At 54.3% G+C, this 25,434-nt stretch overlaps 1 protein-coding gene across 1 annotated transcript; it reads right to left on the bottom strand.

Moving 5' to 3' along the window:
• Positions 1-849: 849 nt before the first annotated feature.
• ARRB2 (arrestin beta 2) lies at positions 850-25,000 on the bottom strand. The gene is made up of 15 exons (XM_077261782.1): positions 24,714-25,000; positions 11,901-11,931; positions 11,380-11,440; positions 10,531-10,575; positions 10,136-10,332; positions 9,991-10,050; positions 9,418-9,485; positions 3,849-3,984; positions 3,685-3,769; positions 3,475-3,547; positions 3,256-3,393; positions 3,087-3,170; positions 2,931-3,004; positions 2,191-2,245; positions 850-2,047 (listed from the first exon to the last, which is right to left on the bottom strand). Exons 1-15 carry the CDS (start codon positions 24,734-24,736, stop codon positions 1,951-1,953), a joined length of 1,227 nt encoding a protein of 408 aa, XP_077117897.1. The 5' UTR covers positions 24,737-25,000; the 3' UTR covers positions 850-1,950.
• Positions 25,001-25,434: the final 434 nt, after the last annotated feature.

Here is a 25,434-nt window from a genome sequence, read left to right as displayed (position 1 = left end):
AGGAAAAAGCTAGAGGCAGATGGGGAGGAGCTAGAGGCCAAGGACCTAGAGGCAGACAGGGGGAGGAGCTAGAAGCCAAGGGAAACGACCTAGAGACAGACAAGGGGAGGAGCTAGAGGCCAAGGGAATGGAGCTAGACGCAAAGACAAGGGGAGAAGCTAGAGACAGACGGGGGAGGAGCTAGAGGCAGACAGACATTCCTTTGTCAAATTCTACAACAGTTGGTGCTTATAAAGTTCTATAGAGAACTAACTGTCATCTCCTGTCTCAGTAACGGGAAATGTGTAAATCACAGAAGACAGATGATTTTACCCCTATCTGAGAATAAAAGATCGGTTCTGAAGGAGGAACAAGCAGATTTCTTTTCACCTTCTGATATGATATACAACAAAGTTTTGTAATCCCACTTAAATCAATAGTATGTGTGTAAAAAAAATAAATAAAAAAACCCTACACCCAGCAGATAATTTCAACACAGCTTGCAGATGGAAGATTTTTTTTTTTGGCAGTAGGCCGTATTATGAGCTTCGTGTAATTCTCATTTTCTAACACATATTTCCTGTCTTTTCAGGAGGCTCCTTATCATCAGAGACAGGATTTCCATTTCCAGTTATACCTCTGAACAATAAGGTTGTGATGGAAAACACCAAACAGCCCGACTCCTGTCCACAGGTGCCAGAACCAGGCATTGGCTGGGCTTAGACCGAGCCAATGCAGCGCGGTGGCAATACCACACACAACCTGTGGCCAGATGTGGCGCTGTTTCAGGGGAAGCCACGCGTTTCTATTCTTGTCCTTTTCCTTATCGCAGTCTCATGCATGTACCGTAACCAGACGCAGGAGGCGGCCGTCATTCACCAGAATTTATTGCTCCTCACCAAATATTCGTAGCAAAAACGTAAAATAAAAAATAAAAGCTTTTTTTGTTGTTTTTCTTTAAACCTGTGGAGCTTTATCGACAAGACAAAGATCATTTTTACATCAGAGGACAAAAATATATTACGACTCAAAGCAGAAAAAGAAAAAAAAAAAAAAGTTAAAAACCAGGAGGGGACGGGGGCGTCTGGCACCGGCCACTTGTGCGAAGGTGGTTGGTGCTGTTTTTCGGAGTGACGGTGTGAGCGCGTGTCGTCCCTGCCCCATAGGAGGCGCCGCTGCCTACAGTTCTGAGACCCCAGAATCCCCCTGTGCCCCTCCTGTATCAGCAGGACTCCAAATGCCTCAGTTCCTCCCCCCCCCCCTTTAAAATAAAAAAAAAATAAAAAATCCAGTAAAAATTTCATGATCGCGACATAAAACTGGCCCTTAAGAGGAAATTGGCCCCCAGATCCTAATAATTCACAGCTGTTAGAATAAAATTAGTTAAAAAGAAAACCCTGCGGAGGCCTCTAGAAAGGTGCGAGAAGGCAGTGCAGTATTGTTACTGTGCTGTGTGTGCGTACGTACCGGGCAGGCCGGGAGCTGCGACCACAAGGACGCTTAAGGGAAAATAATATATATTTCTTTAAAAAAAAAAAAGTATATAAAAAAAAAATCCCAGACACAAACAGCAGGTGTGAACGCGCTCGTGTAGAAAGGTTTGATCGGTCGGTATAAACGAGACGTATAGAGTGACGCAATCACATTAAATGCCGCTTATGTACATGATCGGCAGCATGGCCCCTCCCCACCCATCCCGCGTCCTATGTACAATCGTTCCGTCGTGGCCATGCACGCTCACTGCTCCCGATGTGCAGTGACGGAGCCTACGTTGTGGCGCCATCGGTGCCCGGCGGCGCGTGCGTTTGCTATATACATACACCTGTACGCCGCCTGCCCTCGGCCGCACTCTGAGCGCGTGCGTTAAATCTGTAAGAGATTCCCCCGTTGCAGGATTTAGGGGCGGACCCCAGCTCGTGGCAAGAGGGAGGAGCCTCCAGTGACAGGGGGCGGAACCTTCGCACGTTTCGGCTAGCAGTAGGCTTCGTCGTCGTCCTTGTCGTCTTTCATTCCTTTCAGCCTCAGCCGGGCAAAGTCTTCGAATACGATGTCGTCGTCCTGAGGGAAACTGGACAGAAGAGCGGACAATCAGCGGCGGGCAGAAGGCATCGCTCCAGGGGTCAGAACAGTGACTGGCGGTATGGCAGTATGCCCCCCCCCACAAAATTAATGTGACTAAGTGGAGGCGGAGGTAGAGAAGGGTTCACTTACTTTGTTTCAAATTCTATGAGATTTGTGTCCACCGGGACGTCTGTCTGCGGGAACTCTGGGAAGCAGAAGAAACAAAGACACGGTCCGTGATCAGCTCTGACAATCCAGCAAGACTCGTTATTGAGCAAGAAAACCAGTCCGGAGCCCCCCAGGACAGAAAAACAGGAGGAAAATCTGACCAGGATGGTCCATGCACCACGTTTCCAAATGTCTCCCCACCTGTAGGTGCTGGAGTACACACGCAGGAGTATGGAGGTAATACCATGCTCTCCCCACAAGATGGCAGCAGACACAAGCAGCAGCTCAGGGCAGAGCGGCACCGGACAGTGGCGAATGAGGAGGGGGAGTGAGCAACTCTCACCGGACAGTGGAGAGTGGGTGGGGGGAGCAAGCGACACTCGCTGGACAGTGGAGAGTGGGAGCAAGCAACACTCACCGGACAGTGGAGAATGAGGAGGGGGAGTGAGCAACTCTCACCGGACAGTGGAGAGTGGGTGGGGGGAGCAAGCGACACTCGCTGGACAGTGGGTGGGGGGAGCGAGCGACACTCACTGGACAGTGGGTGGGGGGGAAGCAAACACTCACCGGACGGGGGTGGGTTGGCCGAAGTTTGTCCTCCACCACATTGTCTGAACAGGGTTTACTCCAGCCCACCATCCGGATGGGGAGAGGGTGTTTAGCACCAGCAAGCACACTCACCGGACAGGGATGGGGGAGGATTTAGGAGCTTACAAACTCACCGGACAGGGGCCGCGTCGCCGGCTCAGAGGGCTTTGGATGCATCAGGACAAAAGGCAGCTCCACCGCGACATCACTGGGGGGAGACATGGCGGCGATATCAGCTCTGCACTCACCAAACACCCCACCTACAATGGCCGCAGTGGCCGAGCACTCACCCTCCACGGGACACCACCAGCTTCACCTTCACCTTGTAGGAGACCAGTATTCCCAGCACCTCCTTACTGGAGCCTTCCTTCACTCTGGAAGGAAACCAGGCAGAGGTTACAAGCCTCGGCTGCAATACGACCCCCCACCCGGCCCGATCACCACGTAGCGGCCGCTCACATGGTACTTGACGCCAGGTTGGTGTCCTCGTGCTTCAGCTTCCCATCCAGGGCCAGGCCCCTCTTCTCCCGGTTGCTGGACAGCAGGGGGGTGAGAGTGTAAACTTTACAGAACGTGGAGCTGGGGGCGACCTGGTCACTGGGAAGAAACGAGAACGGTGGTCAGAGAGCACAGGGGGCCGACGAGCAGAGAAGTCCGGGTACGGGGGGCCGTACTCACTCCTGCTCTATCTGAGCCACTGGGCACTTGTACTGGGCCGTGCTGAAGAGACAGATGTCAGCGTACTGCCGGACTGGAGGGGGAAACAAACAAGGTTTAATAAGACCACCGCTGCCATAGTGGATACTGCCGAGACCCCCACTGAGCACCGGAACAGGGAACGTCAATGGTCGGCGGGGTTCTCCTACAATGGCAGACTGCGCCACGTACCGGATACCTTCACCCTCTTCACCGTCTTGCTGGTGTTGTTGGTTACGTGCACGTTCACATTGATGGGCTCCCCGTGGTAATACAGCTGGAAAGGCACACAAGCGTTAGAGGTGGGAACGGAAAATGAAACATCCCATAATGCACCATTGCTTGCCCCTCGGTACCTCCTTATCGAGCGAGGCCTCCAGGTGCAGGGAGCGGTCGGACATCAGGAAATGCCTGGTGGTCTCCGCTATGGGCTGCGGTCCGGCCTTCTCGGGGGCGAACTGCACCTTCCTGATAACCAGACGCACCGAGTTCCTACAGAGGAGACACAGGACGACTTGTCTGATGGCGGCAACACGACCGATCCTGCTATTCACCGCCGCGCTTACACAGCTGAGCTCGTCACAATGGGTCCGCTCAGAAAATTCATTTTATTTCACGCATTGTGTTCTCCGCCATAGGATCATAAAAGTAGAAAAATATACATTTCCCCTGAAATTGGGGCTTGGGTGTATCAGCCCCAGTTACAGGGGAGACGCTGCCTCCTGGGTGGATGGTAGAGCGGTCTGCTATACCACACCGTAAACCACAGCCAGTGTAGATCGCTCCCGACCCCCCACCCTCCCGGTCTAAGCTCCCATCCTCCCCGCACGCTTATTTTTTACCTTACCCCCCAACATCCTTCATGGCAGCTGCCAGGAGGAAAATCAATAGAGTGATCTCCCCTGCACAGGCCGTGCCGGCAGCCAGATACGTGGGCGTACGACCTTCCCAGAACCGCTGACGCCACGCGGGGTCTCACCGTCCCGCCCACCGCTCGTTATCTCCCTCTAATTAAACATTCGTTGTTTTCCGTCTGGATACAAGTTATAAATACCCCGCTGCTTTATTAACCTCCCCTCTCCCGGGTAATCGCATTCTACTGCTCTCTGTTATCAGGCTGACTTTAGGGGGTTTTGAACCAAAGGCAAATCTCCCGGCCCCCCACAATTCACCGAAGTGCTGAGAACGGGTACAAGCGGGGCTGCACACGGGGAGGACCCCTACACAGTTATACCGGTCATGTCCCTTTAAGAGGGTTCATATAAACTTCCTCTAAATGACTGGAGACTGGCGGTGAGGGAAGCAGCCAGTGGTGGCGGCAGCAATGTCTACCCGTCTTCCTGTGCAACAGCGAGAGCGCGTGCCTGTGGCTAACCACTGCGGGGCGCGCTAATGTGCGGCCACACAACTGCATCAATGGCGGGTCCTCAGTACCCGGCGCCGTCCTCACCAGCGACCCGTCATCACCTGCAACATCTCACTTCATTGTAAAGACCCAAAAAAATCTGACACTATCAGGACACCTAGACAGACTTTTTTCTTTCCAGGGAGGTGCAATTCTATGAATTAAAAAAAACGAAAAAAAAAACAAAAAGTCAGAAAGAGGTTTCCTCCTGGTAAAATTGGGGGGGCGCAGCAGAACATCTAAACATTGAAAACAAACAACAAAAAACACCTCATTTGTGTCAGCCTCCTTCCCACGGCCACGTACAGGGCCCCCCACCTTCCCACGGCCACGTACAGGGCCCCCCACCTTCCCACGGCCACGTACAGGGCCCCCCACCTTCCCACGGCCACGTACAGGGCCCCCCACCTTCCCACGGCCACGTACAGGGCCCCCCACCCTCCCACGGCTATATGCAGGCCCCCCCACCCTCCCACGGCTATGTGCAGGCCCCCCCACCGTCCCATGGCTACGTGCAGGCCCCCCCCCCCACACCCTCCCATGGCTACGTGCAGGCCCCCCCACCCTCCCACGGCTATGTGCAGGCCCCCCCACCGTCCCATGGCTACGTGCAGGCCCCCCCCCCCCACACCCTCCCATGGCTATGTGCAGGCCCCCCCACCCTCCCACGGCTATGTGCAGGCCCCCCCACCGTCCCATGGCTACGTGCAGGCCCCCCCCCACACCCTCCCATGGCTATGTGCATGCCCCCCACTTTCCCACGTACACCGCTCTGGAGTTGCTTGGGCGCCGGCTGTAAATATCGCAGCAGTTTCCGGGCCCCACAGGACAGAGCCTATAGGGAAATCTGAGCTCTCCCCAGACACGGGTGGCAGCGCTCAGCCTGCGGGGGGCACCGCTCGCACCGTTTCCTTGCTCGGAGCGGTCACAAATAACCCAGTAATTACCCTACAGATATAACCAGTAGGGAAAATGTCAGCACGTGCGTCCCTGAACGACAAATCCCTACACAACCTGTCACGCCCAATGGAAGAAGCACTGGCGGCCATATTGGTTGACAGGTCCGGAGGGTTGCTTGCCGGCCAATGGGCGCACACCGGTCTGCTGGGACAGAGGATGAAATGAAGAAGGGCTAAAGCTGAACACTAAAGTGGGGAAATCTGACATTTATCATCGTCCTCATAGGCTGAGAGATCATCTGTAGAAACCACAGGCCCAACGCCAGAGGCTGCACTACTGCGCCTCCCGCACTGGGATCTAGTGGACTGCGCGGCTTTAGGTCGCCATCTGCATGCCTCAGTGGTGCAGCCTCAGTGGGTGGCGCAGCCTCAGTGGGTGGCGCAGCCTCGGCCTCTGGGCCTCCAATGTCAGTCATCTCTCCGCAGAGGAATTAGATATTAACCCCTTCATGACCCAGCCTATTTTGACCTTAATGACCTTGCCGTTTTTTGCAATTCTGACCAGTGTCCCTTTATGAGGTAATAACTCGGGAACGCTTCAACGGATCCTAGCGGTTCTGAGATTGTTTTTTCGTGACATATTGGGCTTCATGTTAGTGGTAAATTTAGGTCGATAATTTCTGAGTTTATTTGTGAAAAAAAAAAATGGAAATTTGGCAAAAATTTTGATAAATTTTGCAATTTTCAAATTTTAAATTTTTATTCTGTTAAACCAGAGAGTTATGTGACACAAAATAGTTAATAAATAACATTACCCACATGTCTACTTTACAGCAGCACAATTTTGGAAACAAATTTTTTTTTTTTTTTTTTGTTAGGACGTTATAAAAGGTTAAAATTTGACCAGTGATTTCTCATTTTTACAACAAAATTTACAAAACCATTTTTTTTAGGGACCACCTCACATTTGAAGTCACTTTGAGGGGTCTGTATGGCTGAAAATACCCAAAAGTGACACCATTCTAAAAACTGCACCCCTCAAGGTGCTCAAAACCACATTCAAGAAGTTTATTAACCCTTCGGGTGTTTCACAGCAGCAGAAGCAACATGGAAGGAAAAAATGAACATTTAACTTTTTAGTCACAAAAAATGATCTTTCAGCAACAAGTCTTTTTTATTTTCACAAGGTTAAAAGGAGAAATTGGACCCCGACAGTTGTTGTACAATTTGTCCTGAGTACGCTGGTACCTCATATGTGGGGGAAAACCACTGTTTGGGCGCACGGCAGAGCTCGGAAGGGAAGGTGTGCCATTTGACTTCTTGAACGCAAGATTGGCTGGAATCAATGGTGGCGCCATGTAGCGTTTGGAGAGCCCCTGATGTACCTACACAGTGGAAACCTCCAATTCTAACTCCAACCCTAACCCCAACACATCCCTACCCTAACCCCAACAGTAAACATAACCCTAGCCACACCTCTAACCCGAACATGCCCCTAACCCAAACACACCCGTACCCTAAACCCAACCGTAAATGTAATCCAAACCCTAACTTTAGCCCAACCCTAACCCTAAATTTAGCCCCAACCCTAACCCAAACACACCCCTACCCTAATCCCAGCCGTAAACATAATCCAAACCCTAATGGGAAAATGGAAATAAATAAAAAAAAAATTATTTTATTTTTCCCTAAGGGGGTGATGAAGTGGGGTTTGATTCACTTTTATAGACGCTTTTTATTGCAAAAAATATTTTTTGCGTTTCCACATTTTGAAAGCTATAGTTTCCATATTTTGGCCCACAGTCATGCGAGATCTTGTTTTTTGCGGGACGAGTTGACGTTTTTATTGGTACCATTTTCGGGCACGTGACATTTTTTTGATCACTTTTTATTACGATTACAGAATGAAGAAAAACCAGGTAGTCATGAATTTCTTTGGGGGGGGGGGGGGGGGGGGGAACGTTTATACCGTTCCGCGTTTGGTAAAAATGATAAAGTAGCTTAATTTTTCGGGTCAAAACGATTACAGCGATATACGATACAAACCATTTTATAGAAAAAATAATTACCGTATATACTTAAGTATAAGCCGAGATTTTCAGCCCTTTTTTTTTTTTTTAAGGCTAAAAGTGCCCCTCTCGGCTTATACTCTAGTCATTATCCCAGGGGTCGGCTGGGGAGAGGGAGCGGCAGCTGTCACATTATACTCACCTGGTCCCGGCACGGTCTCTGCATTTCTTTTGTCCCAGCACTGGCAGCTCTTCCTGTGTTTCGCGGTCACGTGGTACCGCTCATTAAAGTAATGAGTATGGACACGAGTCCACTCCCATAGAGGTGGAGCGCATATTAATTACTTTAATGAGTGATACCATGTGACCGCTGAACACAGGAACTGTATGGAGCATTATATGGGGCTCCTGATTCAACATGGATATTCAAAAACACTTAACCTACTGAGGTCTCAATTTTACTTTTATTGGCATCTATTTGTATTTTTGACATTTACCGGTAGCTGCTGCATTTTCCACCCTAGGCTTATACTCGAGTCATTAAGTTTTACCAGTTCTTTGTGGCAAAATTAGGGGGGTCGGCTTATACTGGAGTAAATATGGAATTTTTGCACCGCTTTATTCTTATTTTTTCGCTGATTACACTGTATGGTGGCTTTTTTTTTTTTTTTTTTTTGTGGGACAAGATGACGTTTCTAGCGGTACCATGGTTATTTGTATCCGTCTTTTTGATCGTGTGTTATTCCACTTTTTGTTCGGCGGTATGATGATAAAGCGTTGTTTTTCGCCTTTTTTTTTACGGTGTTCACTGAAGGGGTTAACTAGTGGGACAGTTTTATAGGTTGGGTCGTTACGGACGCGGCGATACTAAATGTGTACTTTTATTGTTTTGTATTTCTATTTACATAAAGAAATGTATTTATTGGATTTTTTTTTTCCCCCCTTTAAAAATATAATTTTTTAAATTCCTAAATAAACAGTTTAATATTTTTTACATTGTCCCAGGGTGGGACATCACTATATAGTTGTCAGATCGCTGATCTGACACTTTGCACAGCACTTTATAGATTAGCGATCTGCCAGTGTAGGAGGCTTTTCAGCACCTGCTCTCAGCAGGCACAAAGAGAGCCACCTCCCTGCAGGACCAGGAAGGACACCGCAGCCATCTTGGATCCGGGGGCCTGCAGGATGGAGACCCTTGGAACAACGCGATCACATCGCGTTGCTCCGATGGTCTCAGGAAAGCACGCAGGGAGCCCCCTCCCTGTGCGATGCTTCCCTATGCCACCGGAATGCTGCGAACTTGTTTGATTGCAGTGTTCCAGGGGTTAAAGTGTCGGGATTGGTCGTTGACAGCTACTGGCACATAGTGCTGGGTGTCAGCTGTGATAATCAGCTGACACCCAGCCACGCTCCCCCTACTATCCCGTCCATGGGAATGAAGTCCCAGGTCACCTCGACGGGATAGTACATCCAATGGCAGAAAGGGGTTAAGAAGGGGTTTACACATTTACTGCGCAGTTGTCGGGAGCCCCAGTGGGCATTACCGGGGCACAGACCCTCTGCACTGTGCAATCAGCGAGGCGATTGCATAGAACCGGCCCAATCTCACCTTTTATGCATCTTCTCCTCCACAGATTTGGCGCAGAAGGCACGGATTTCATAATCGACACCGCAGGCCTGAAAAACACAGCAAGACATACAAGGGTTAACCTAATCATTAACAGATAGATAGATAGATAGATAGATAGATAGAGTCCAAAAAAGTCAGAGGCAGCACACCATTGCAAATGAGTTCAAAAAGTGTTCAAGTTTAATAGGCCATCACGGCAATCTTTCAGCTAATGGAGAGCCTTTCTCAAGAAAAAAAAAAAAAAAAATACATATACAAATATATATACACACACACACATATTTATAATATTTTTTAATAATAAAATATTTTATATTACGATAATTAATTATATTTAATAGTAATCAAAATAAAAAATATTAGTAGTATAATAAATAATTTTAAAAATATAAAATAAGATGTGCTATTTAGGATTATATGTTATCCTAGGGGTTGCGCTGTCAGTGACGTCGGCCATGACACTTGGGACCCCCATTACGTGCTGCACCCTGGATTAATGCAGATGTCAGTAGCGCCCCCTGGAGGTCAGGATGTAGGGGCCCGGTCACTCACCTTCCCAGTGTCCTCCGGTCCCGGCTGCAGAGTCACTGAACACGGCAAATTCTGTGGAATCTGAGTGAAAGAAAAAACAAGGAACATGACCAAAAAAGCAGAAGAAGCCCCCTGGAGAGATGAGGAGAAGAGGGTGAGGACTGACTGTGAAGTAGAAGGGGTGCGCCTGCTCCCCCAGCTTCTTGATCAGCCGCTCCTGCAGTCGGGTCAAGGGCTTCTTCTCCTCGGGCAGAGGGGGATACGCCTGGAACGTGGAGATGAACAGATCCTTCCGGAATGACAGGCCCAAGACGTCGAGATCCTCCCGGCCATAGCGGAAGGCGCAGGTCAGGGTGACGTAGACTGCAGAGGGAGAGAAGAAGCGATGCAGGGAGAAGACCCCGACCGTCCGCAGCCCCCAACCCCCAATACCAGCTGATCAGGAAGTGACAGACTAACGCTCAAACTTCCCCTTTAAGGTCAGATAAAAGTAACAACTGGGAAGTAAAGGGACGATGGAGCAAGAGCCGCCGACACATGACTGGGGGAGGGGAGCCGTACCTTTCCGGTCCTTCAGATAATCCGTATCCACCAGAACCACGCCGTCTACAAAACAAGACACAGGAAGGTGATGAGCGGACCGAGCCAGAGGTGTAACGTCACACACAGGAGCGCAGCTCTGGGGTATAATACAGGACCAGTACTGTAATGTATGTACATAGTGACTGCACCAGCAGAATAGTGAGTGCAGCTCTGGGGTATAATACAGGATGTAACTCAGGATCAGTAATGTAATGTATGTACACAGTGACTGCTCCAGCAGAATAGTGAGTGCAGCTCTGGGGTATAATACAGGATGTAACTCAGGATCAGTAATGTAATGTATGTACACAGTGACTGCACCAGCAGAATAGTGAGTGCAGCTCTGGGGTATAATACAGGAGGTAACTCAGGATCAGTAATGTAATGTATGTACATAGTGACTGCACCAGCAGAATAGTGAGTGCAGCTCTGGGGTGTAATACAGGATGTAACTCAGGATCAGTAATGTAATGTATGTACACAGTGACTGCTCCAGCAGAATAGTGAGTGCAGCTCTGGGGTATAATACAGGATGTAACTCAGGATCAGTAATGTAATGTATGTACATAGTGACTGCACCAGCAGAATAGTGAGTGCAGCTCTGGGGTGTAATACAGGATGTAACTCAGGATCAGTAATGTAATGTATGTACACAGTGACTGCTCCAGCAGAATAGTGAGTGCAGCTCTGGGGTATAATACAGGATATATAAAAGGTTAGGCAGCTTTAATCAGTCTCCACTTAGTGGCTTTTATTTCATCACAGAAGGGCAGAATACAAAGATATAAAACCCCAGTGCTGCAATTAGTGGCATAAACATGTTCTCACCGACAGGATCCACACGATCAAGGTGATCCACAAAATCCCTCTTGCCCAGGTACACTGTCAGCTGTAAGAAGCGGGAGAACATTAGATTAATACGCTGATTTCCTGCCGGTTGTCGCTCCCCCTGCCGTCCCCCCGTCAGTACCACGTCCCCCCCGTCAGTACCACGTCCCCCCCCCCCCGTCAGTACCACGTCTCCCACCCCCCCCCGTCAGTACCACGTCCCGCAGCTGCTTCTTGTAGACTGTGGGGCCCCGGGGCACGATGCAGCGGATCCTCTCCAGATCGGACAGGTCCATGCCTCCTTATCTGTCGCCTGCAGACCTCTGCCTCCTCCTCAGCTGTTTACCTCGCCCTGTACCCGGCCCACCCTGGGGACCTCCAGCACCGCAGGCCTCCGGAGATAAGGCTGCTGCTGCCTCCTCCTCAGCTGTTTACCTCGGCCCACCCTGGGGACCGCCGTGGTGACTGCAACATTACCGGCTAACCCCTTCCTCGCTGGACAGTCACCGTGGAGCACTCACCTTACAATTCGGGCTGGATTTCTTAAAAACTCTGCCAAGAAAGAAAATAAATAAAATTAGAATTCACATCTATGTTATAGAAATGACTGACATTTCACCACTTGGTGGCGAAGCAAATATTTTACATAGGACTGCGCCTTTCGATAGCAGAAGAGCACCCCTGCACGTCCCTTTAACGAGAACACAGGTGTCCGCAGGGTCCTACTGCCAGGCATTTATCACTGGGGCCCGTGACATCCCGTCAGCGGCTTCCTCGGCTCCTTAGTTACAGGATCTCTGCTGCCTGTCAGTCACTGGATCACCCGGGGTGTCTTCATCTTCCCACTCAGTGACAGAAAGCAGAGTTCTTGTAAACTTCGACCGCTCGGACCCGTGACACCATGCGGAGCCCCACGTTACACCGGGACTGCAGCTTTGGATGTGACTGGAGTATAATATGTGGTGCAACTAGAGGAAGGCAGCGACGTGACCCCTCAGAACGGGCACACGATGCCATGAGGCGCTTCCTTCCTGATCGCACAGAAAAGAGGAAACGTGGGCGCGACATGATGGAAAGGCCTCACTGTCGCCCATAGCAACTAGAGCCACTTTGTTTCACTGTCCACGACAACCAATCACAGCACGGCTATCATATCTCCAGCTACCCAGGTAAAATGAAAGCAGCTCTGCGATTGGTTGCTCTTAACGACATTAATATCACGATAAGAAGTGAAAGCCGCCTTTTGATTGGTCACAACATAACTTGAAAAAATAAAAAAAACACCTTTCTAATTGCCACCATTAAGAACTCAGCTTTCATTTCTGTCAACTACACAAGTAAAATGAAAGCTGATCCGTGATTGGCTGCTGACAGATGTGGCTCAGCTCAGGTTGCTCATAACCAATCACAGTGTAGCTTTCATTTTACCTGACTGCTATGAAGGACTCAAAAGCTGCGTGCTGATTGGCCGATAAACTTCCTAAATACTAAAGAAGGTTTACACCAGGAGTCAGCGGAGCAGAGTCGCCCACGTGTCCCGTTACCGGAGCAGAGGCCACAAAGATGGCGGCCAGGCCTGTCCACTATGTCTTCCTAGCTCATTAGTGGCTACAGCAGAGCGGACCTGGCGCAGGCCTCCGTACCGCAGGTGTCCACCCGGCCGCGCTCTCCACACGACCAATTTCCCTTGTAAATGCGGCCGTGCGCCCCCTCCTCCCCCCAGAACGCACACAGGTCCCGAGCAGCGCCGGGTGTGCTAACATTCACAACGACGGCTGACAGGGCACCCGCCACACCCCAGAGATTAGGACCAGTCCCCTAATCTGCAGCGGTCACAGTGTACAGAGAGATTACAGAAGGAGGAAGGAAAGAAAGAGGAAGCGTCCCTGGAAGTGAGGTTACCCAAGAGGCCACAGTGTGAGGACACCACACCGGCCGCACACTGATCACACCTCTCCCAGGCTTCCAGATGCCGGAGGATCGGAGTCCTGAACCATCAGACGGGGCGGCATCTATTACCACAAATGTCCCTGATGATCGGGATTACTATAAAAATGCCTTTAATCCAGAATGATGGATCGGCAATGAGCAGACGCCTCCCGGCAATGTTCTTCACCCTTGTCCAGGCCCATCCGATAGTCAGACATCCATGGGATCAATGTCAGTACATCCAGGCCAAGTGACCACCGCCTTTAAGAGGCTCGGACATCACCAAGCAGAACGGACACGGGCCTGCGCTCCGTCCTGTACAGGGACAGGGGACGAGCAGGAGAAATACACAAGGATTACGCAGAAAATGTCGGCATGTGACCGGGATTCCAGCACTGGGGGAGATTAATATCAGCAACGACATAACACACCCCTTTAAGGCGCTGTATGTGGAGGCTTTAAGGCAAAGCGGCCCAGAAATAATCTGCATATAAGGAGAGAGATGCGGAGTCATCGACCTATGGATGGAAAAACACAAAGCAGACCCGAAAGGAGGCCCGGGGCGAGCAGGGGCCCGACAGGAGGCTCGGGGCGAGCAGGGGCCCGACAGGAGGCTCGGGGCGAGCAGGGGCCCGACAGGAGGCTCGGGGCGAGCAGGGGCCCGACAGGAGGCCCGGGGCGAGCAGGGGCCCGACAGGAGGCCCGGGGCGAGCAGGGGCCCGACAGGAGGCCCGGGGCGAGCAGGGGCCCGACAGGAGGCCCGGGGCGAGCAGGGGCCCGACAGGAGGCCCGGGGCGAGCAGGGGCCCGACAGGAGGCCCGGGGCGAGCAGGGGCCCGACAGGAGGCCCGGGGCGAGCAGGGGCCCGACAGGAGGCCCGGGGCGAGCAGGGGCCCGACAGGAGGCCCGGGGCGAGCAGGGGCCCGACAGGAGGCTCGGGGCGAGCAGGGGCCCGACAGGAGGCTCGGGGCGAGCAGGGGCCCGACAGGAGGCCCGGGGCGAGCAGGGGCCCGACAGGAGGCCCGGGGCGAGCAGGGGCCCGACAGGAGGCCCGGGGCGAGCAGGGGCCCGACAGGAGGCCCGGGGCGAGCAGGGGCCCGACAGGAGGCCCGGGGCGAGCAGGGGCCCGACAGGAGGCCCGGGGCGAGCAGGGGCCCGACAGGAGGCCCGGGGCGAGCAGGGGCCCGACAGGAGGCCCGGGGCGAGCAGGGGCCCGACAGGAGGCCCGGGGCGAGCAGGGGCCCGACAGGAGGCCCGGGGCGAGCAGGGGCCCGACAGGAGGCCCGGGGCGAGCAGGGGCCCGACAGGAGGCCCGGGGCGAGCAGGGGCCCGACAGGAGGCCCGGGGCGAGCAGGGGCCCGACAGGAGGCCCGGGGCGAGCAGGGGCCCGACAGGAGGCCCGGGGCGAGCAGGGGCCCGACAGGAGGCCCGGGGCGAGCAGGGGCCCGACAGGAGGCCCGGGGCGAGCAGGGGCCCGACAGGAGGCTCGGGGCGAGCAGGGGCCCGACAGGAGGCTCGGGGCGAGCAGGGGCCCGACAGGAGGCTCGGGGCGAGCAGGGGCCCGACAGGAGGCTCGGGGCGAGCAGGGGCCATAGGGAGAAGGATGAGATATCAGTACAGGGGATATACGGCACCGGGGGAGGAGGAGATATCAGTACAGGGGATATACAGCACCGGGGGAGGAGGAGATATCAGTACAGGGGATATACAGCACCGGGGGAGGAGGGGATATCAGTACAGGGGATATACGGCACCGGGGGAGGAGGAGATATCAGTACAGGGGATATACGGCACCGGGGGAGGAGGGGATATCAGTACAGGGGATATACGGCACCGGGGGAGGAGGAGATATCAGTACAGGGGATATACGGCACCGGGGGAGGAGGAGATATCAGTACAGGGGATATACAGCACCGGGGGAGGAGGGGATATCAGTACAGGGGATATACGGCACCGGGGGAGGAGGAGATATCAGTACAGGGGATATACGGCACCGGGGGAGGAGGAGATATCAGTACAGGGGATATACAGCGCCGGGGGAGGAGGGGATATCAGTACAGGGGATATACAGCACCGGGGGAGGAGGAGATATCAGTACAGGGGATATACAGCACCGGGGGAGGAGGAGATATCAGTACAGGGTGTATACGGCACCGGGGGAGGAGGGGATATCAGTACAGGGGATATACGGCACCGGGGGAGGAGGGGATATCAGTACAGGGGATATACGGCACTGGGGGAGGAGGAGATATCAGTACAGGGGATATACAGCACCGGGGGAGGAGATGTCAGTACAGGGGATATACGGCACCGGGGGAGGAGGGGATATCAGTACAGGGGATATACAGCACCGGGGGAGGAGGAGATATCAGTACAGGGGATATACAGCACCGGGGGAGGAGGAGATATCAGTACAGGGGATATACAGCACCGGGGGAGGAGGGGATATCAGTACAGGGGATATACGGCACCGGGGGAGGAGGGGATATCAGTACAGGGTATATACAGCACCGGGGGAGGAGGAGATATCAGTACAGGGGATATACGGCACCGGGGGAGGAGGGGATATCAGTACAGGGGATATACAGCACCGGGGGAGGAGGGGATATCAGTACAGGGGATATACGGCACCGGGGGAGGAGGAGATATCAGTACAGGGGATATACAGCGCCGGGGGAGGAGGAGATATCAGTACAGGGGATATACGGCACCGGGGGAGGAGGGGATATCAGTACAGGGGATATACGGCACCGGGGGAGGAGGGGATATCAGTACAGGGGGATATACAGCACCGGGGGAGGAGGGGATATCAGTACAGGGGATATACAGCACCGGGGGAGGAGGAGATATCAGTACAGGGGATATACAGCACCGGGGGAGGAGGAGATATCAGTACAGGGGATATACAGCACCGGGGGAGGAGGGGATATCAGTACAGGGGATATACGGCACCGGGGGAGGAGGAGATATCAGTACAGGGGATATACAGCGCCGGGGGAGGAGGAGATATCAGTACAGGGGATATACGGCACCGGGGGAGGAGGGGATATCAGTACAGGGGATATACGGCACCGGGGGAGGAGGGGATATCAGTACAGGGGGATATACAGCACCGGGGGAGGAGGGGATATCAGTACAGGGGATATACGGCACCGGGGGAGGAGGGGATATCAGTACAGGGGGATATACAGCACCGGGGGAGGAGGGGATATCAGTACAGGGGATATACGGCACCGGGGGAGGAGGGGATATCAGTACAGGGGGATATACAGCACCGGGGGAGGAGGGGATATCAGTACAGGGGATATACAGCACCGGGGGAGGAGGAGATATCAGTACAGGGGATATACAGCACCGGGGGAGGAGGAGATATCAGTACAGGGGATATACAGCACCGGGGGAGGAGGGGATATCAGTACAGGGGATATACGGCACCGGGGGAGGAGGAGATATCAGTACAGGGGATATACAGCGCCGGGGGAGGAGGAGATATCAGTACAGGGGATATACGGCACCGGGGGAGGAGGGGATATCAGTACAGGGGATATACGGCACCGGGGGAGGAGGGGATATCAGTACAGGGGGATATACAGCACCGGGGGAGGAGGGGATATCAGTACAGGGGATATACGGCACCGGGGGAGGAGGGGATATCAGTACAGGGGGATATACAGCACCGGGGGAGGAGGGGATATCAGTACAGGGGATATACGGCACCGGGGGAGGAGGGGATATCAGTACAGGGGGATATACAGCACCGGGGGAGGAGGGGATATCAGTACAGGGGATATACAGCACCGGGGGAGGAGGAGATATCAGTACAGGGGATATACAGCACCGGGGGAGGAGGAGATATCAGTACAGGGGATATACAGCACCGGGGGAGGAGGGGATATCAGTACAGGGGATATACGGCACCGGGGGAGGAGGAGATATCAGTACAGGGGATATACAGCGCCGGGGGAGGAGGAGATATCAGTACAGGGGATATACGGCACCGGGGGAGGAGGGGATATCAGTACAGGGGATATACGGCACCGGGGGAGGAGGGGATATCAGTACAGGGGGATATACAGCACCGGGGGAGGAGGGGATATCAGTACAGGGGATATACAGCACCGGGGGAGGAGGAGATATCAGTACAGGGGATATACAGCACCGGGGGAGGAGGAGATATCAGTACAGGGGATATACAGCACCGGGGGAGGAGGGGATATCAGTACAGGGGATATACGGCACCGGGGGAGGAGGGGATATCAGTACAGGGTATATACAGCACCGGGGGAGGAGGGGATATCAGTACAGGGGATATACAGCACCGGGGGAGGAGGGGATATCAGTACAGGGGATATACGGCACCGGGGGAGGAGGAGATATCAGTACAGGGGATATACAGCGCCGGGGGAGGAGGAGATATCAGTACAGGGGATATACGGCACCGGGGGAGGAGGGGATATCAGTACAGGGGATATACGGCACCGGGGGAGGAGGGGATATCAGTACAGGGTATATACAGCACCGGGGGAGGAGGGGATATCAGTACAGGGGATATACAGCACCGGGGGAGGAGGGGATATCAGTACAGGGGATATACGGCACCGGGGGAGGAGGAGATATCAGTACAGGGGATATACAGCGCCGGGGGAGGAGGAGATATCAGTACAGGGGATATACGGCACCAGGGGAGGAGGAGATATCAGTACAGGGGATATACAGCACCGGGGGAGGAGGAGATATCAGTACAGGGGATATACGGCACCGGGGGAGGAGGAGATATCAGTACAGGGGATATACAGCACCGGGGGAGGAGGGGATATCAGTACAGGGGATATACAGCACCGGGGGAGGAGGAGATATCAGTACAGGGGATATACAGCACCGGGGGAGGAGGAGATATCAGTACAGGGGATATACAGCGCCGGGGGAGGAGGGGATATCAGTACAGGGGATATACGGCACCGGGGGAGGAGGAGATATCAGTACAGGGGATATACAGCGCCGGGGGAGGAGGAGATATCAGTACAGGGGATATACGGCACCGGGGGAGGAGGAGATATCAGTACAGGGGATATACGGCACCGGGGGAGGAGGGGATATCAGCAGGGCCGGCGTCAGCACCCGGCGTACCCGGGCAAGTGCCGGGGCCCTGGCGAGACAGGGGGGCCCATTTATGGTAGTAACGTTGGTACACTCACACACTCCACACAGACACACTTCCGTTATGCGCTCCTGGGGGGGCCCGCTGATGCTGTTCTGTTGTGTGACACAGTGTGACAGTCTCCCAGCCAGAACTTAGAGGTGGAGCACATCCATCATCTACGCCCCGCTGCGCAGCTGCAGGAATACTCACCTCCGGGAGCGGGACCGTCACCATGGATACGCTCGCAGAGTCACTTCCGGGCCGTCTGTCCTGTCACTTCCGGTCGGGTGAGCGCCTCAGAGAAGAGATCTGTCGTCCACGTCCTCCACCGTCTGTCCAGGTGTCCAGCGGCAGCGCCAAGCAGAAAGACGAGCAGGAGGCAGCAGGAGCAGCACTGCAGTCAGGTGCACGGACGGTGCGACCCGGTCCCTGTCTCGCTGGGAGGGAGAGTGGATTGGTTGTCCCTGGCAGCCAATCATATTTTATTTTATGTCTTCCCAGTTGAGGTTTGACGATGTAAACTGGCACCTGATTGGCTGTTAGCCACTTCTTGTCTCTATGTCTGTGTTAGTACATGTGCTGGGACTTTTACTTCCCCAGTAGCTTTAGTAAACAAACGTTCCTACTTTTGCAGCCACATGGACACCTATGGAGCTATTGGAGGAATAGATAGTCCCTTGTCAGCGTCGCTCTGTGTTACGTTGTGATGTTATGGCAGTACAGCGCTGCACATGATCGCATTATCACTGAGGCCAGTGATTGGCTGCAGCGGTATTGTTGGTTTTCGCTGCTGCAATGATGTGTGTGGTGGGGTTATTACATGAGTAGGGAGGGTTTTTCTCAATCTGTTTTTTTATGTTTTTGCCTAAATTGATTATTTTTTCAAACAGTTAAAGGCAGTAATAAAGAGAGGTCCAACTGGCAGCCTGACTGCTGGTTCCTGCTACCTGAACCAGGGGCTGCACCCATCAGACCCCCAGCTCTGTGATATCAGCCGGGTACCCTGAAATAAAGCGGCGTTCCAGAGTGGTCATACATGTGACATGCTGCCTAGCCCAAGAGGCCAGTCCCTAGCGGCTTCTCTAAGCCCTGCTTCCCAGGACTATAAGCCTAGGGGAATGGGCTCCTGGACTAGTTACCCGTGCGGCCTGTTATACGCCAGCAGTGCAGGCGCAGCGCCAAGCAGAAAGACGAGCAGGAGGCAGCAGGAGCAGCACTGCAGTCAGGTGCACGGACGGTGCGACCCGGTCCCTGTCTGTCCCTATGCCCACAACGGAAGCAAGTAACGGCGAAGTGTGAGTCTTCCCAAGTTCCAAGTTCCTGGTGGTCTCAAGGCATTGCGGGGGCGGGGGCGATGCAGCCTGCTGTGAGCCTGGGAGTCACAGTGGATCATCATGCCTGGTCTCTGCTCTATGCAACTTTTCTCTGTCTGGGACTTGTGCAGTGTGCAACAATATGGTATGTTAGCGATGCTGGGACTTGTAGTCCTAGACTGTCTGTATATACAAAATGGCTGGCTGAGTTATATACTACGTACGTGGGCTGTGTTATACTACGTCACGGCCCGGGCCTGTGCTATATACTACGTGGGTGGTTGTGCTATATACTGCGTGGGTGGCTGTGCTATATACTGCGTGGGTGGCTGTGCTATATACTGCGTGGGTGGCTGTGCTATATACTGCGTGGGTGGCTGTGCTATATACTGCGTGGGTGGCTGTGCTATATACTACGTGGGTGGTTGTGCTATATACTGCGTGGGTGGCTGTGCTATATACTGCGTGGGTGGCTGTGCTATATAATGCGTGGGTGGCTGTGCTATATACTACGTGGGTGGTTGTGCTATATACTGCGTGGGTGGCTGTGCTATATACTGCGTGGGTGGCTGTGCTATATACTGCGTGGGTGGCTGTGCTATATACTGCGTGGGTGGCTGTGCTATATAATGCGTGGGTGGCTGTGCTATATACTGCGTGGGTGGCTGTGCTATATACTGCGTGGGTGGCTGTGCTATATACTGCGTGGGTGGCTGTGCTATATACTGCGTGGGTGGCTGTGCTATATACTGCGTGGGTGGCTGTGCTATATACTGCGTGGGTGGCTGTGCTATATACTGCGTGGGTGGCTGTGCTATATACTGCGTGGGTGGCTGTGCTATATAATGCGTGGGTGGCTGTGCTATATACTGCGTGGGCTGTTATATACTGCGTGGGCTGTTATATACTGCGTGGGCTGTGTTATACACTGCGTGGGCTGTGTTATATAATGCGTGCCGGGCTGTGCTATATACTGCGTGCCGGGCTGTGCTATACGCTGCGTACCGGGCTGTGTTATACGCTGGGTGCCGGGCTGTGTTATACGCTGCGTGCCGGGCTGTGTTATACGCTGCGTGCCGGGCTGTGTTATACGCTGCGTGCCGGGCTGTGTTATACGCTGCGTGCCGGGCTGTGTTATACGCTGCGTGCCGGGCTGTGTTATACGCTGCGTGCCGGGCTGTGTTATACGCTGCGTGCCGGGCTGTGTTATACGCTGCGTGCCGGGCTGTGTTATACGCTGCGTGCCGGGCTGTGTTATACGCTGCGTGCCGGGCTGTGTTATACGCTGCGTGCCGGGCTGTGTTATACGCTGCGTGCCGGGCTGTGTTATACGCTGCGTGCCGGGCTGTGTTATACGCTGCGTGCCGGGCTGTGTTATACGCTGCGTGCCGGGCTGTGTTATACGCTGCGTGCCGGGCTGTGTTATACGCTGCGTGCCGGGCTGTGTTATACGCTGCGTGCCGGGCTGTGTTATACGCTGCGTGCCAGGCTGTGTTATACGCTGCGTGCCAGGCTGTGTTATACGCTGCGTGCCGGGCTGTGTTATACGCTGCGTGCCGGGCTGTGTTATACGCTGCGTGCCGGGCTGTGTTATACGCTGCGTGCCGGGCTGTGTTATACGCTGCGTGCCGGGCTGTGCTATACGCTGCGTGCCGGGCTGTGTTATACGCTGCGTGCCGGGCTGTGTTATACGCTGCGTGCCGGGCTGTGTTATACGCTGCGTGCCGGGCTGTGTTATACGCTGCGTGCCGGGCTGTGTTATACGCTGCGTGCCGGGCTGTGTTATACGCTGCGTGCCGGGCTGTGTTATACGCTGCGTGCCGGGCTGTGTTATACGCTGCGTGCCGGGCTGTGTTATACGCTGCGTGCCGGGCTGTGTTATACGCTGCGTGCCGGGCTGTGTTATACGCTGCGTGCCGGGCTGTGTTATACGCTGCGTGCCGGGCTGTGTTATACGCTGCGTGCCGGGCTGTGTTATACGCTGCGTGCCGGGCTGTGTTATACGCTGCGTGCCGGGCTGTGTTATACGCTGCGTGCCGGGCTGTGTTATACGCTGCGTGCCGGGCTGTGTTATACGCTGCGTGCCGGGCTGTGTTATACGCTGCGTGCCGGGCTGTGCTATACGCTGCGTGCCGGGCTGTGCTATACGCTGCGTGCCGGGCTGTGTTATACGCTGCATGGGCTGTGTTATACGCTGCGTGCCGGGCTGTGCTATACGCTGCGTGCCGGGCTGTGCTATACGCTGCATGGGCTGTGCTATATTTCTCTGCTGTATCTGCATCATGAATCGTGGTATGTGTTAAAGAGGGGGCCCACTGAGACTCTTTTGCCCGGGGCCCTCAAAAACCTGGAGCCGGCCCTGGATATCAGTACAGGGGATATACAGCGCCGGGGGAGGAGGAGATATCAGTACAGGGGATATACAGCGCCGGGGGAGGAGGAGATATCAGTACAGGGGATATACGGCACCGGGGGAGGAGGAGATATCAGTACAGGGGATATACGGCACCGGGGGAGGAGGGGATATCAGTACAGGGGATATACAGCACCGGGGGAGGAGGAGATATCAGTACAGGGGATACACAGCACCGGGGGAGGAGGAGATATCAGTGCAGGGGATATACGGCACCGGGGGAGGAGGAGATATCAGTACAGGGGATATACAGCGCCGGGGGAGGAGGAGATATCAGTACAGGGGATATACAGCGCCGGGGGAGGAGGAGATATCAGTACAGGGGATATACAGCGCCGGGGGAGGAGGAGATATCAGTACAGGGGATATACGGCACCGGGGGAGGAGGAGATATCAGTACAGGGGATATACAGCACCGGGGGAGGAGGAGATATCAGTACAGGGGATATACAGCACCGGGGGAGGAGGGGATATCAGTACAGGGGATATACAGCACCGGGGGAGGAGGAGATATCAGTACAGGGGATATACGGCACCGGGGGAGGAGGGGATATCAGTACAGGGGATATACAGCACCGGGGGAGGAGGAGATATCAGTACAGGGGATATACAGCACCGGGGGAGGAGGAGATATCAGTACAGGGGATATACAGCACCGGGGGAGGAGGGGATATCAGTACAGGGGATATACAGCACCGGGGGAGGAGATGTCAGTACAGGGGATATACAGCACCGGGGGAGGAGGAGATATCAGTACAGGGGATATACAGCACCGGGGGAGGAGGAGATATCAGTACAGGGGATATACGGCACCGGGGGAGGAGGAGATATCAGTACAGGGGATATACGGCACCGGGGGAGGAGGAGATATCAGTACAGGGGATATACGGCACCGGGGGAGGAGGGGATATCAGTACAGGGGATATACAGCACCGGGGGAGGAGGAGATATCAGTACAGGGGATATACGGCACCGGGGGAGGAGGAGATATCAGTACAGGGGATATACGGCACCGGGGGAGGAGGGGATATCAGTACAGGGGATATACAGCACCGGGGGAGGAGGAGATATCAGTACAGGGGATATACGGCACCGGGGGAGGAGGGGATATCAGTACAGGGGATATACAGCACCGGGGGAGGAGGGGATATCAGTACAGGGGATATACAGCGCCGGGGGAGGAGGAGATATCAGTACAGGGGATATACGGCACCGGGGGAGGAGGAGATATCAGTACAGGGGATATACAGCACCGGGGGAGGAGGAGATATCAGTACAGGGGATATACAGCACCGGGGGAGGAGGAGATATCAGTACTGGGGATATACAGCACCGGGGGAGGAGGAGATGTCAGTACAGGGGATATACAGCACCGGGGGAGGAGGAGATATCAGTACAGGGGATATACAGCACCGGGGGAGGAGGGGATATCAGTACAGGGGATATACAGCACCGGGGGAGGAGGGGATATCAGTACAGGGTGTATACAGCACCGGGGGAGGAGGAGATATCAGTACAGGGGATATACAGCGCCGGGGGAGGAGGAGATATCAGTACAAGGGATATACGGCACCGGGGGAGGAGGGGATATCAGTACAGGGGATATACAGCACCGGGGGAGGAGGGGATATCAGTACAGGGGATATACAGCACCGGGGGAGGAGGGGATATCAGTACAGGGGATATACAGCACCGGGGGAGGAGGAGATATCAGTACAGGGGATATACAGCACCGGGGGAGGAGGGGATATCAGTACAGGGGATATACGGCACCGGGGGAGGAGGGGATATCAGTACAGGGGATATACGGCACCGGGGGAGGAGGGGATATCAGTACAGGGGATATACAGCACCGGGGGAGGAGGAGATATCAGTACAGGGGATATACAGCACCGGGGGAGGAGGAGATATCAGTACAGGGGATATACAGCGCCGGGGGAGGAGGAGATATCAGTACAGGGGATATACGGCACCGGGGGAGGAGGAGATATCAGTACAGGGGATATACAGCACCGGGGGAGGAGGAGATATCAGTACAGGGGATATACGGCACCGGGGGAGGAGGAGATATCAGTACAGGGAATATACAGCGCCGGGGGAGGAGGAGATATCAGTACAGGGGATACACAGCACTGGGGGAGGAGGAGATATCAGTACAGGGGATATACGGCACCGGGGGAGGAGGAGATATCAGTACAGGGGATATACGGCACCGGGGGAGGAGGAGATATCAGTACAGGGGATATACAGCACCGGGGGAGGAGGAGATATCAGTACAGGGGATATACAGCGCCGGGGGAGGAGGAGATATCAGTACAGGGGATATACAGCACCGGGGGAGGAGGAGATATCAGTACAGGGGATATACGGCACCGGGGGAGGAGGAGATATCAGTACAGGGGATATACAGCACCGGGGGAGGAGGAGATATCAGTACAGGGGATATACAGCACTGGGGGAGGAGGAGATATCAGTACAGGGTGTATACAGCACCGGGGGAGGTGACGGACCGGGACACACACACCCCGGCCAGCACTCACCGGGTTCCCGCTCTCTCCCCCATGCTCACGGATCCGCCGCCTGTGGAGGCCGCACTGTGGTTCCTTCTTCTCCTCCCCTGACGGTTACGCGCACGGTTTCAAACAAGGCGGAGTCCCGAGTACGTTCCCGCCACCGCGCATTCTCATAGGCTCACACCGTCAAGGACTGGCACGCCTACTGACGTCATCAGTACGGCGGTGACCCCGCCCTCTGAAGGTGTGTAGTGACGTCATGGAGTGCGAACACTGATGACATCTCCGTGGGGGAGACACGGAAAAGAAGCGATGTCATTGGCTGAGCGCGGATATGTAAATACAGTCACTGAGATCGCCTTCTGATTGGCTGACTATTCTATAAGATAATGCCCAAATCACATCTCCCTACTGCTCAGCTGTGCTGCACCTGTGATACGGGGCCGCCCGCGGCGTGAGCAGGGGCTGAGAGCTACACAGCCCCCCATAGTAACAGCGATATCCACAGTGCCCCCCATAATAACAGCGATATCCACAGTGCCCCCATAATAACAGTGATATCCACAGTGCCCCCATAATAACAGTGATATCCACAGTGCCCCCATAATAACAGCGATATCCACAGTGCCCCCATAATAACAGTGATATCCACAGTGCCCCATAATAACAGCGATATCCACAGTGCCCCCATAATAACAGCGATATCCACAGTGCCCCATAATAACAGCGATATCCACAGTGCCCCCAT

This window comes from Ranitomeya variabilis, chromosome 5 (assembly GCF_051348905.1).
Source record: "Ranitomeya variabilis isolate aRanVar5 chromosome 5, aRanVar5.hap1, whole genome shotgun sequence".
Lineage (NCBI taxonomy): Eukaryota > Metazoa > Chordata > Amphibia > Anura > Dendrobatidae > Ranitomeya > Ranitomeya variabilis.
This window is presented reverse-complemented; position numbering and strand designations above follow the sequence as displayed.

Coding starts and splice junctions, on each gene's coding strand:
- ARRB2 (XM_077261782.1), bottom strand. CDS start 24,736: ATGGGGGAGAGAGCGGGAACCCG. Junction 11,441..11,900: donor AATCCAGCCCGAATTGTAAG/GTGAGTGCTCCA, acceptor CGCTTCTTACAG/CTGACAGTGTACCTGGGCAA. Junction 10,051..10,135: donor CGCACCCCTTCTACTTCACA/GTCAGTCCTCAC, acceptor TCTTTCACTCAG/ATTCCACAGAATTTGCCGTG.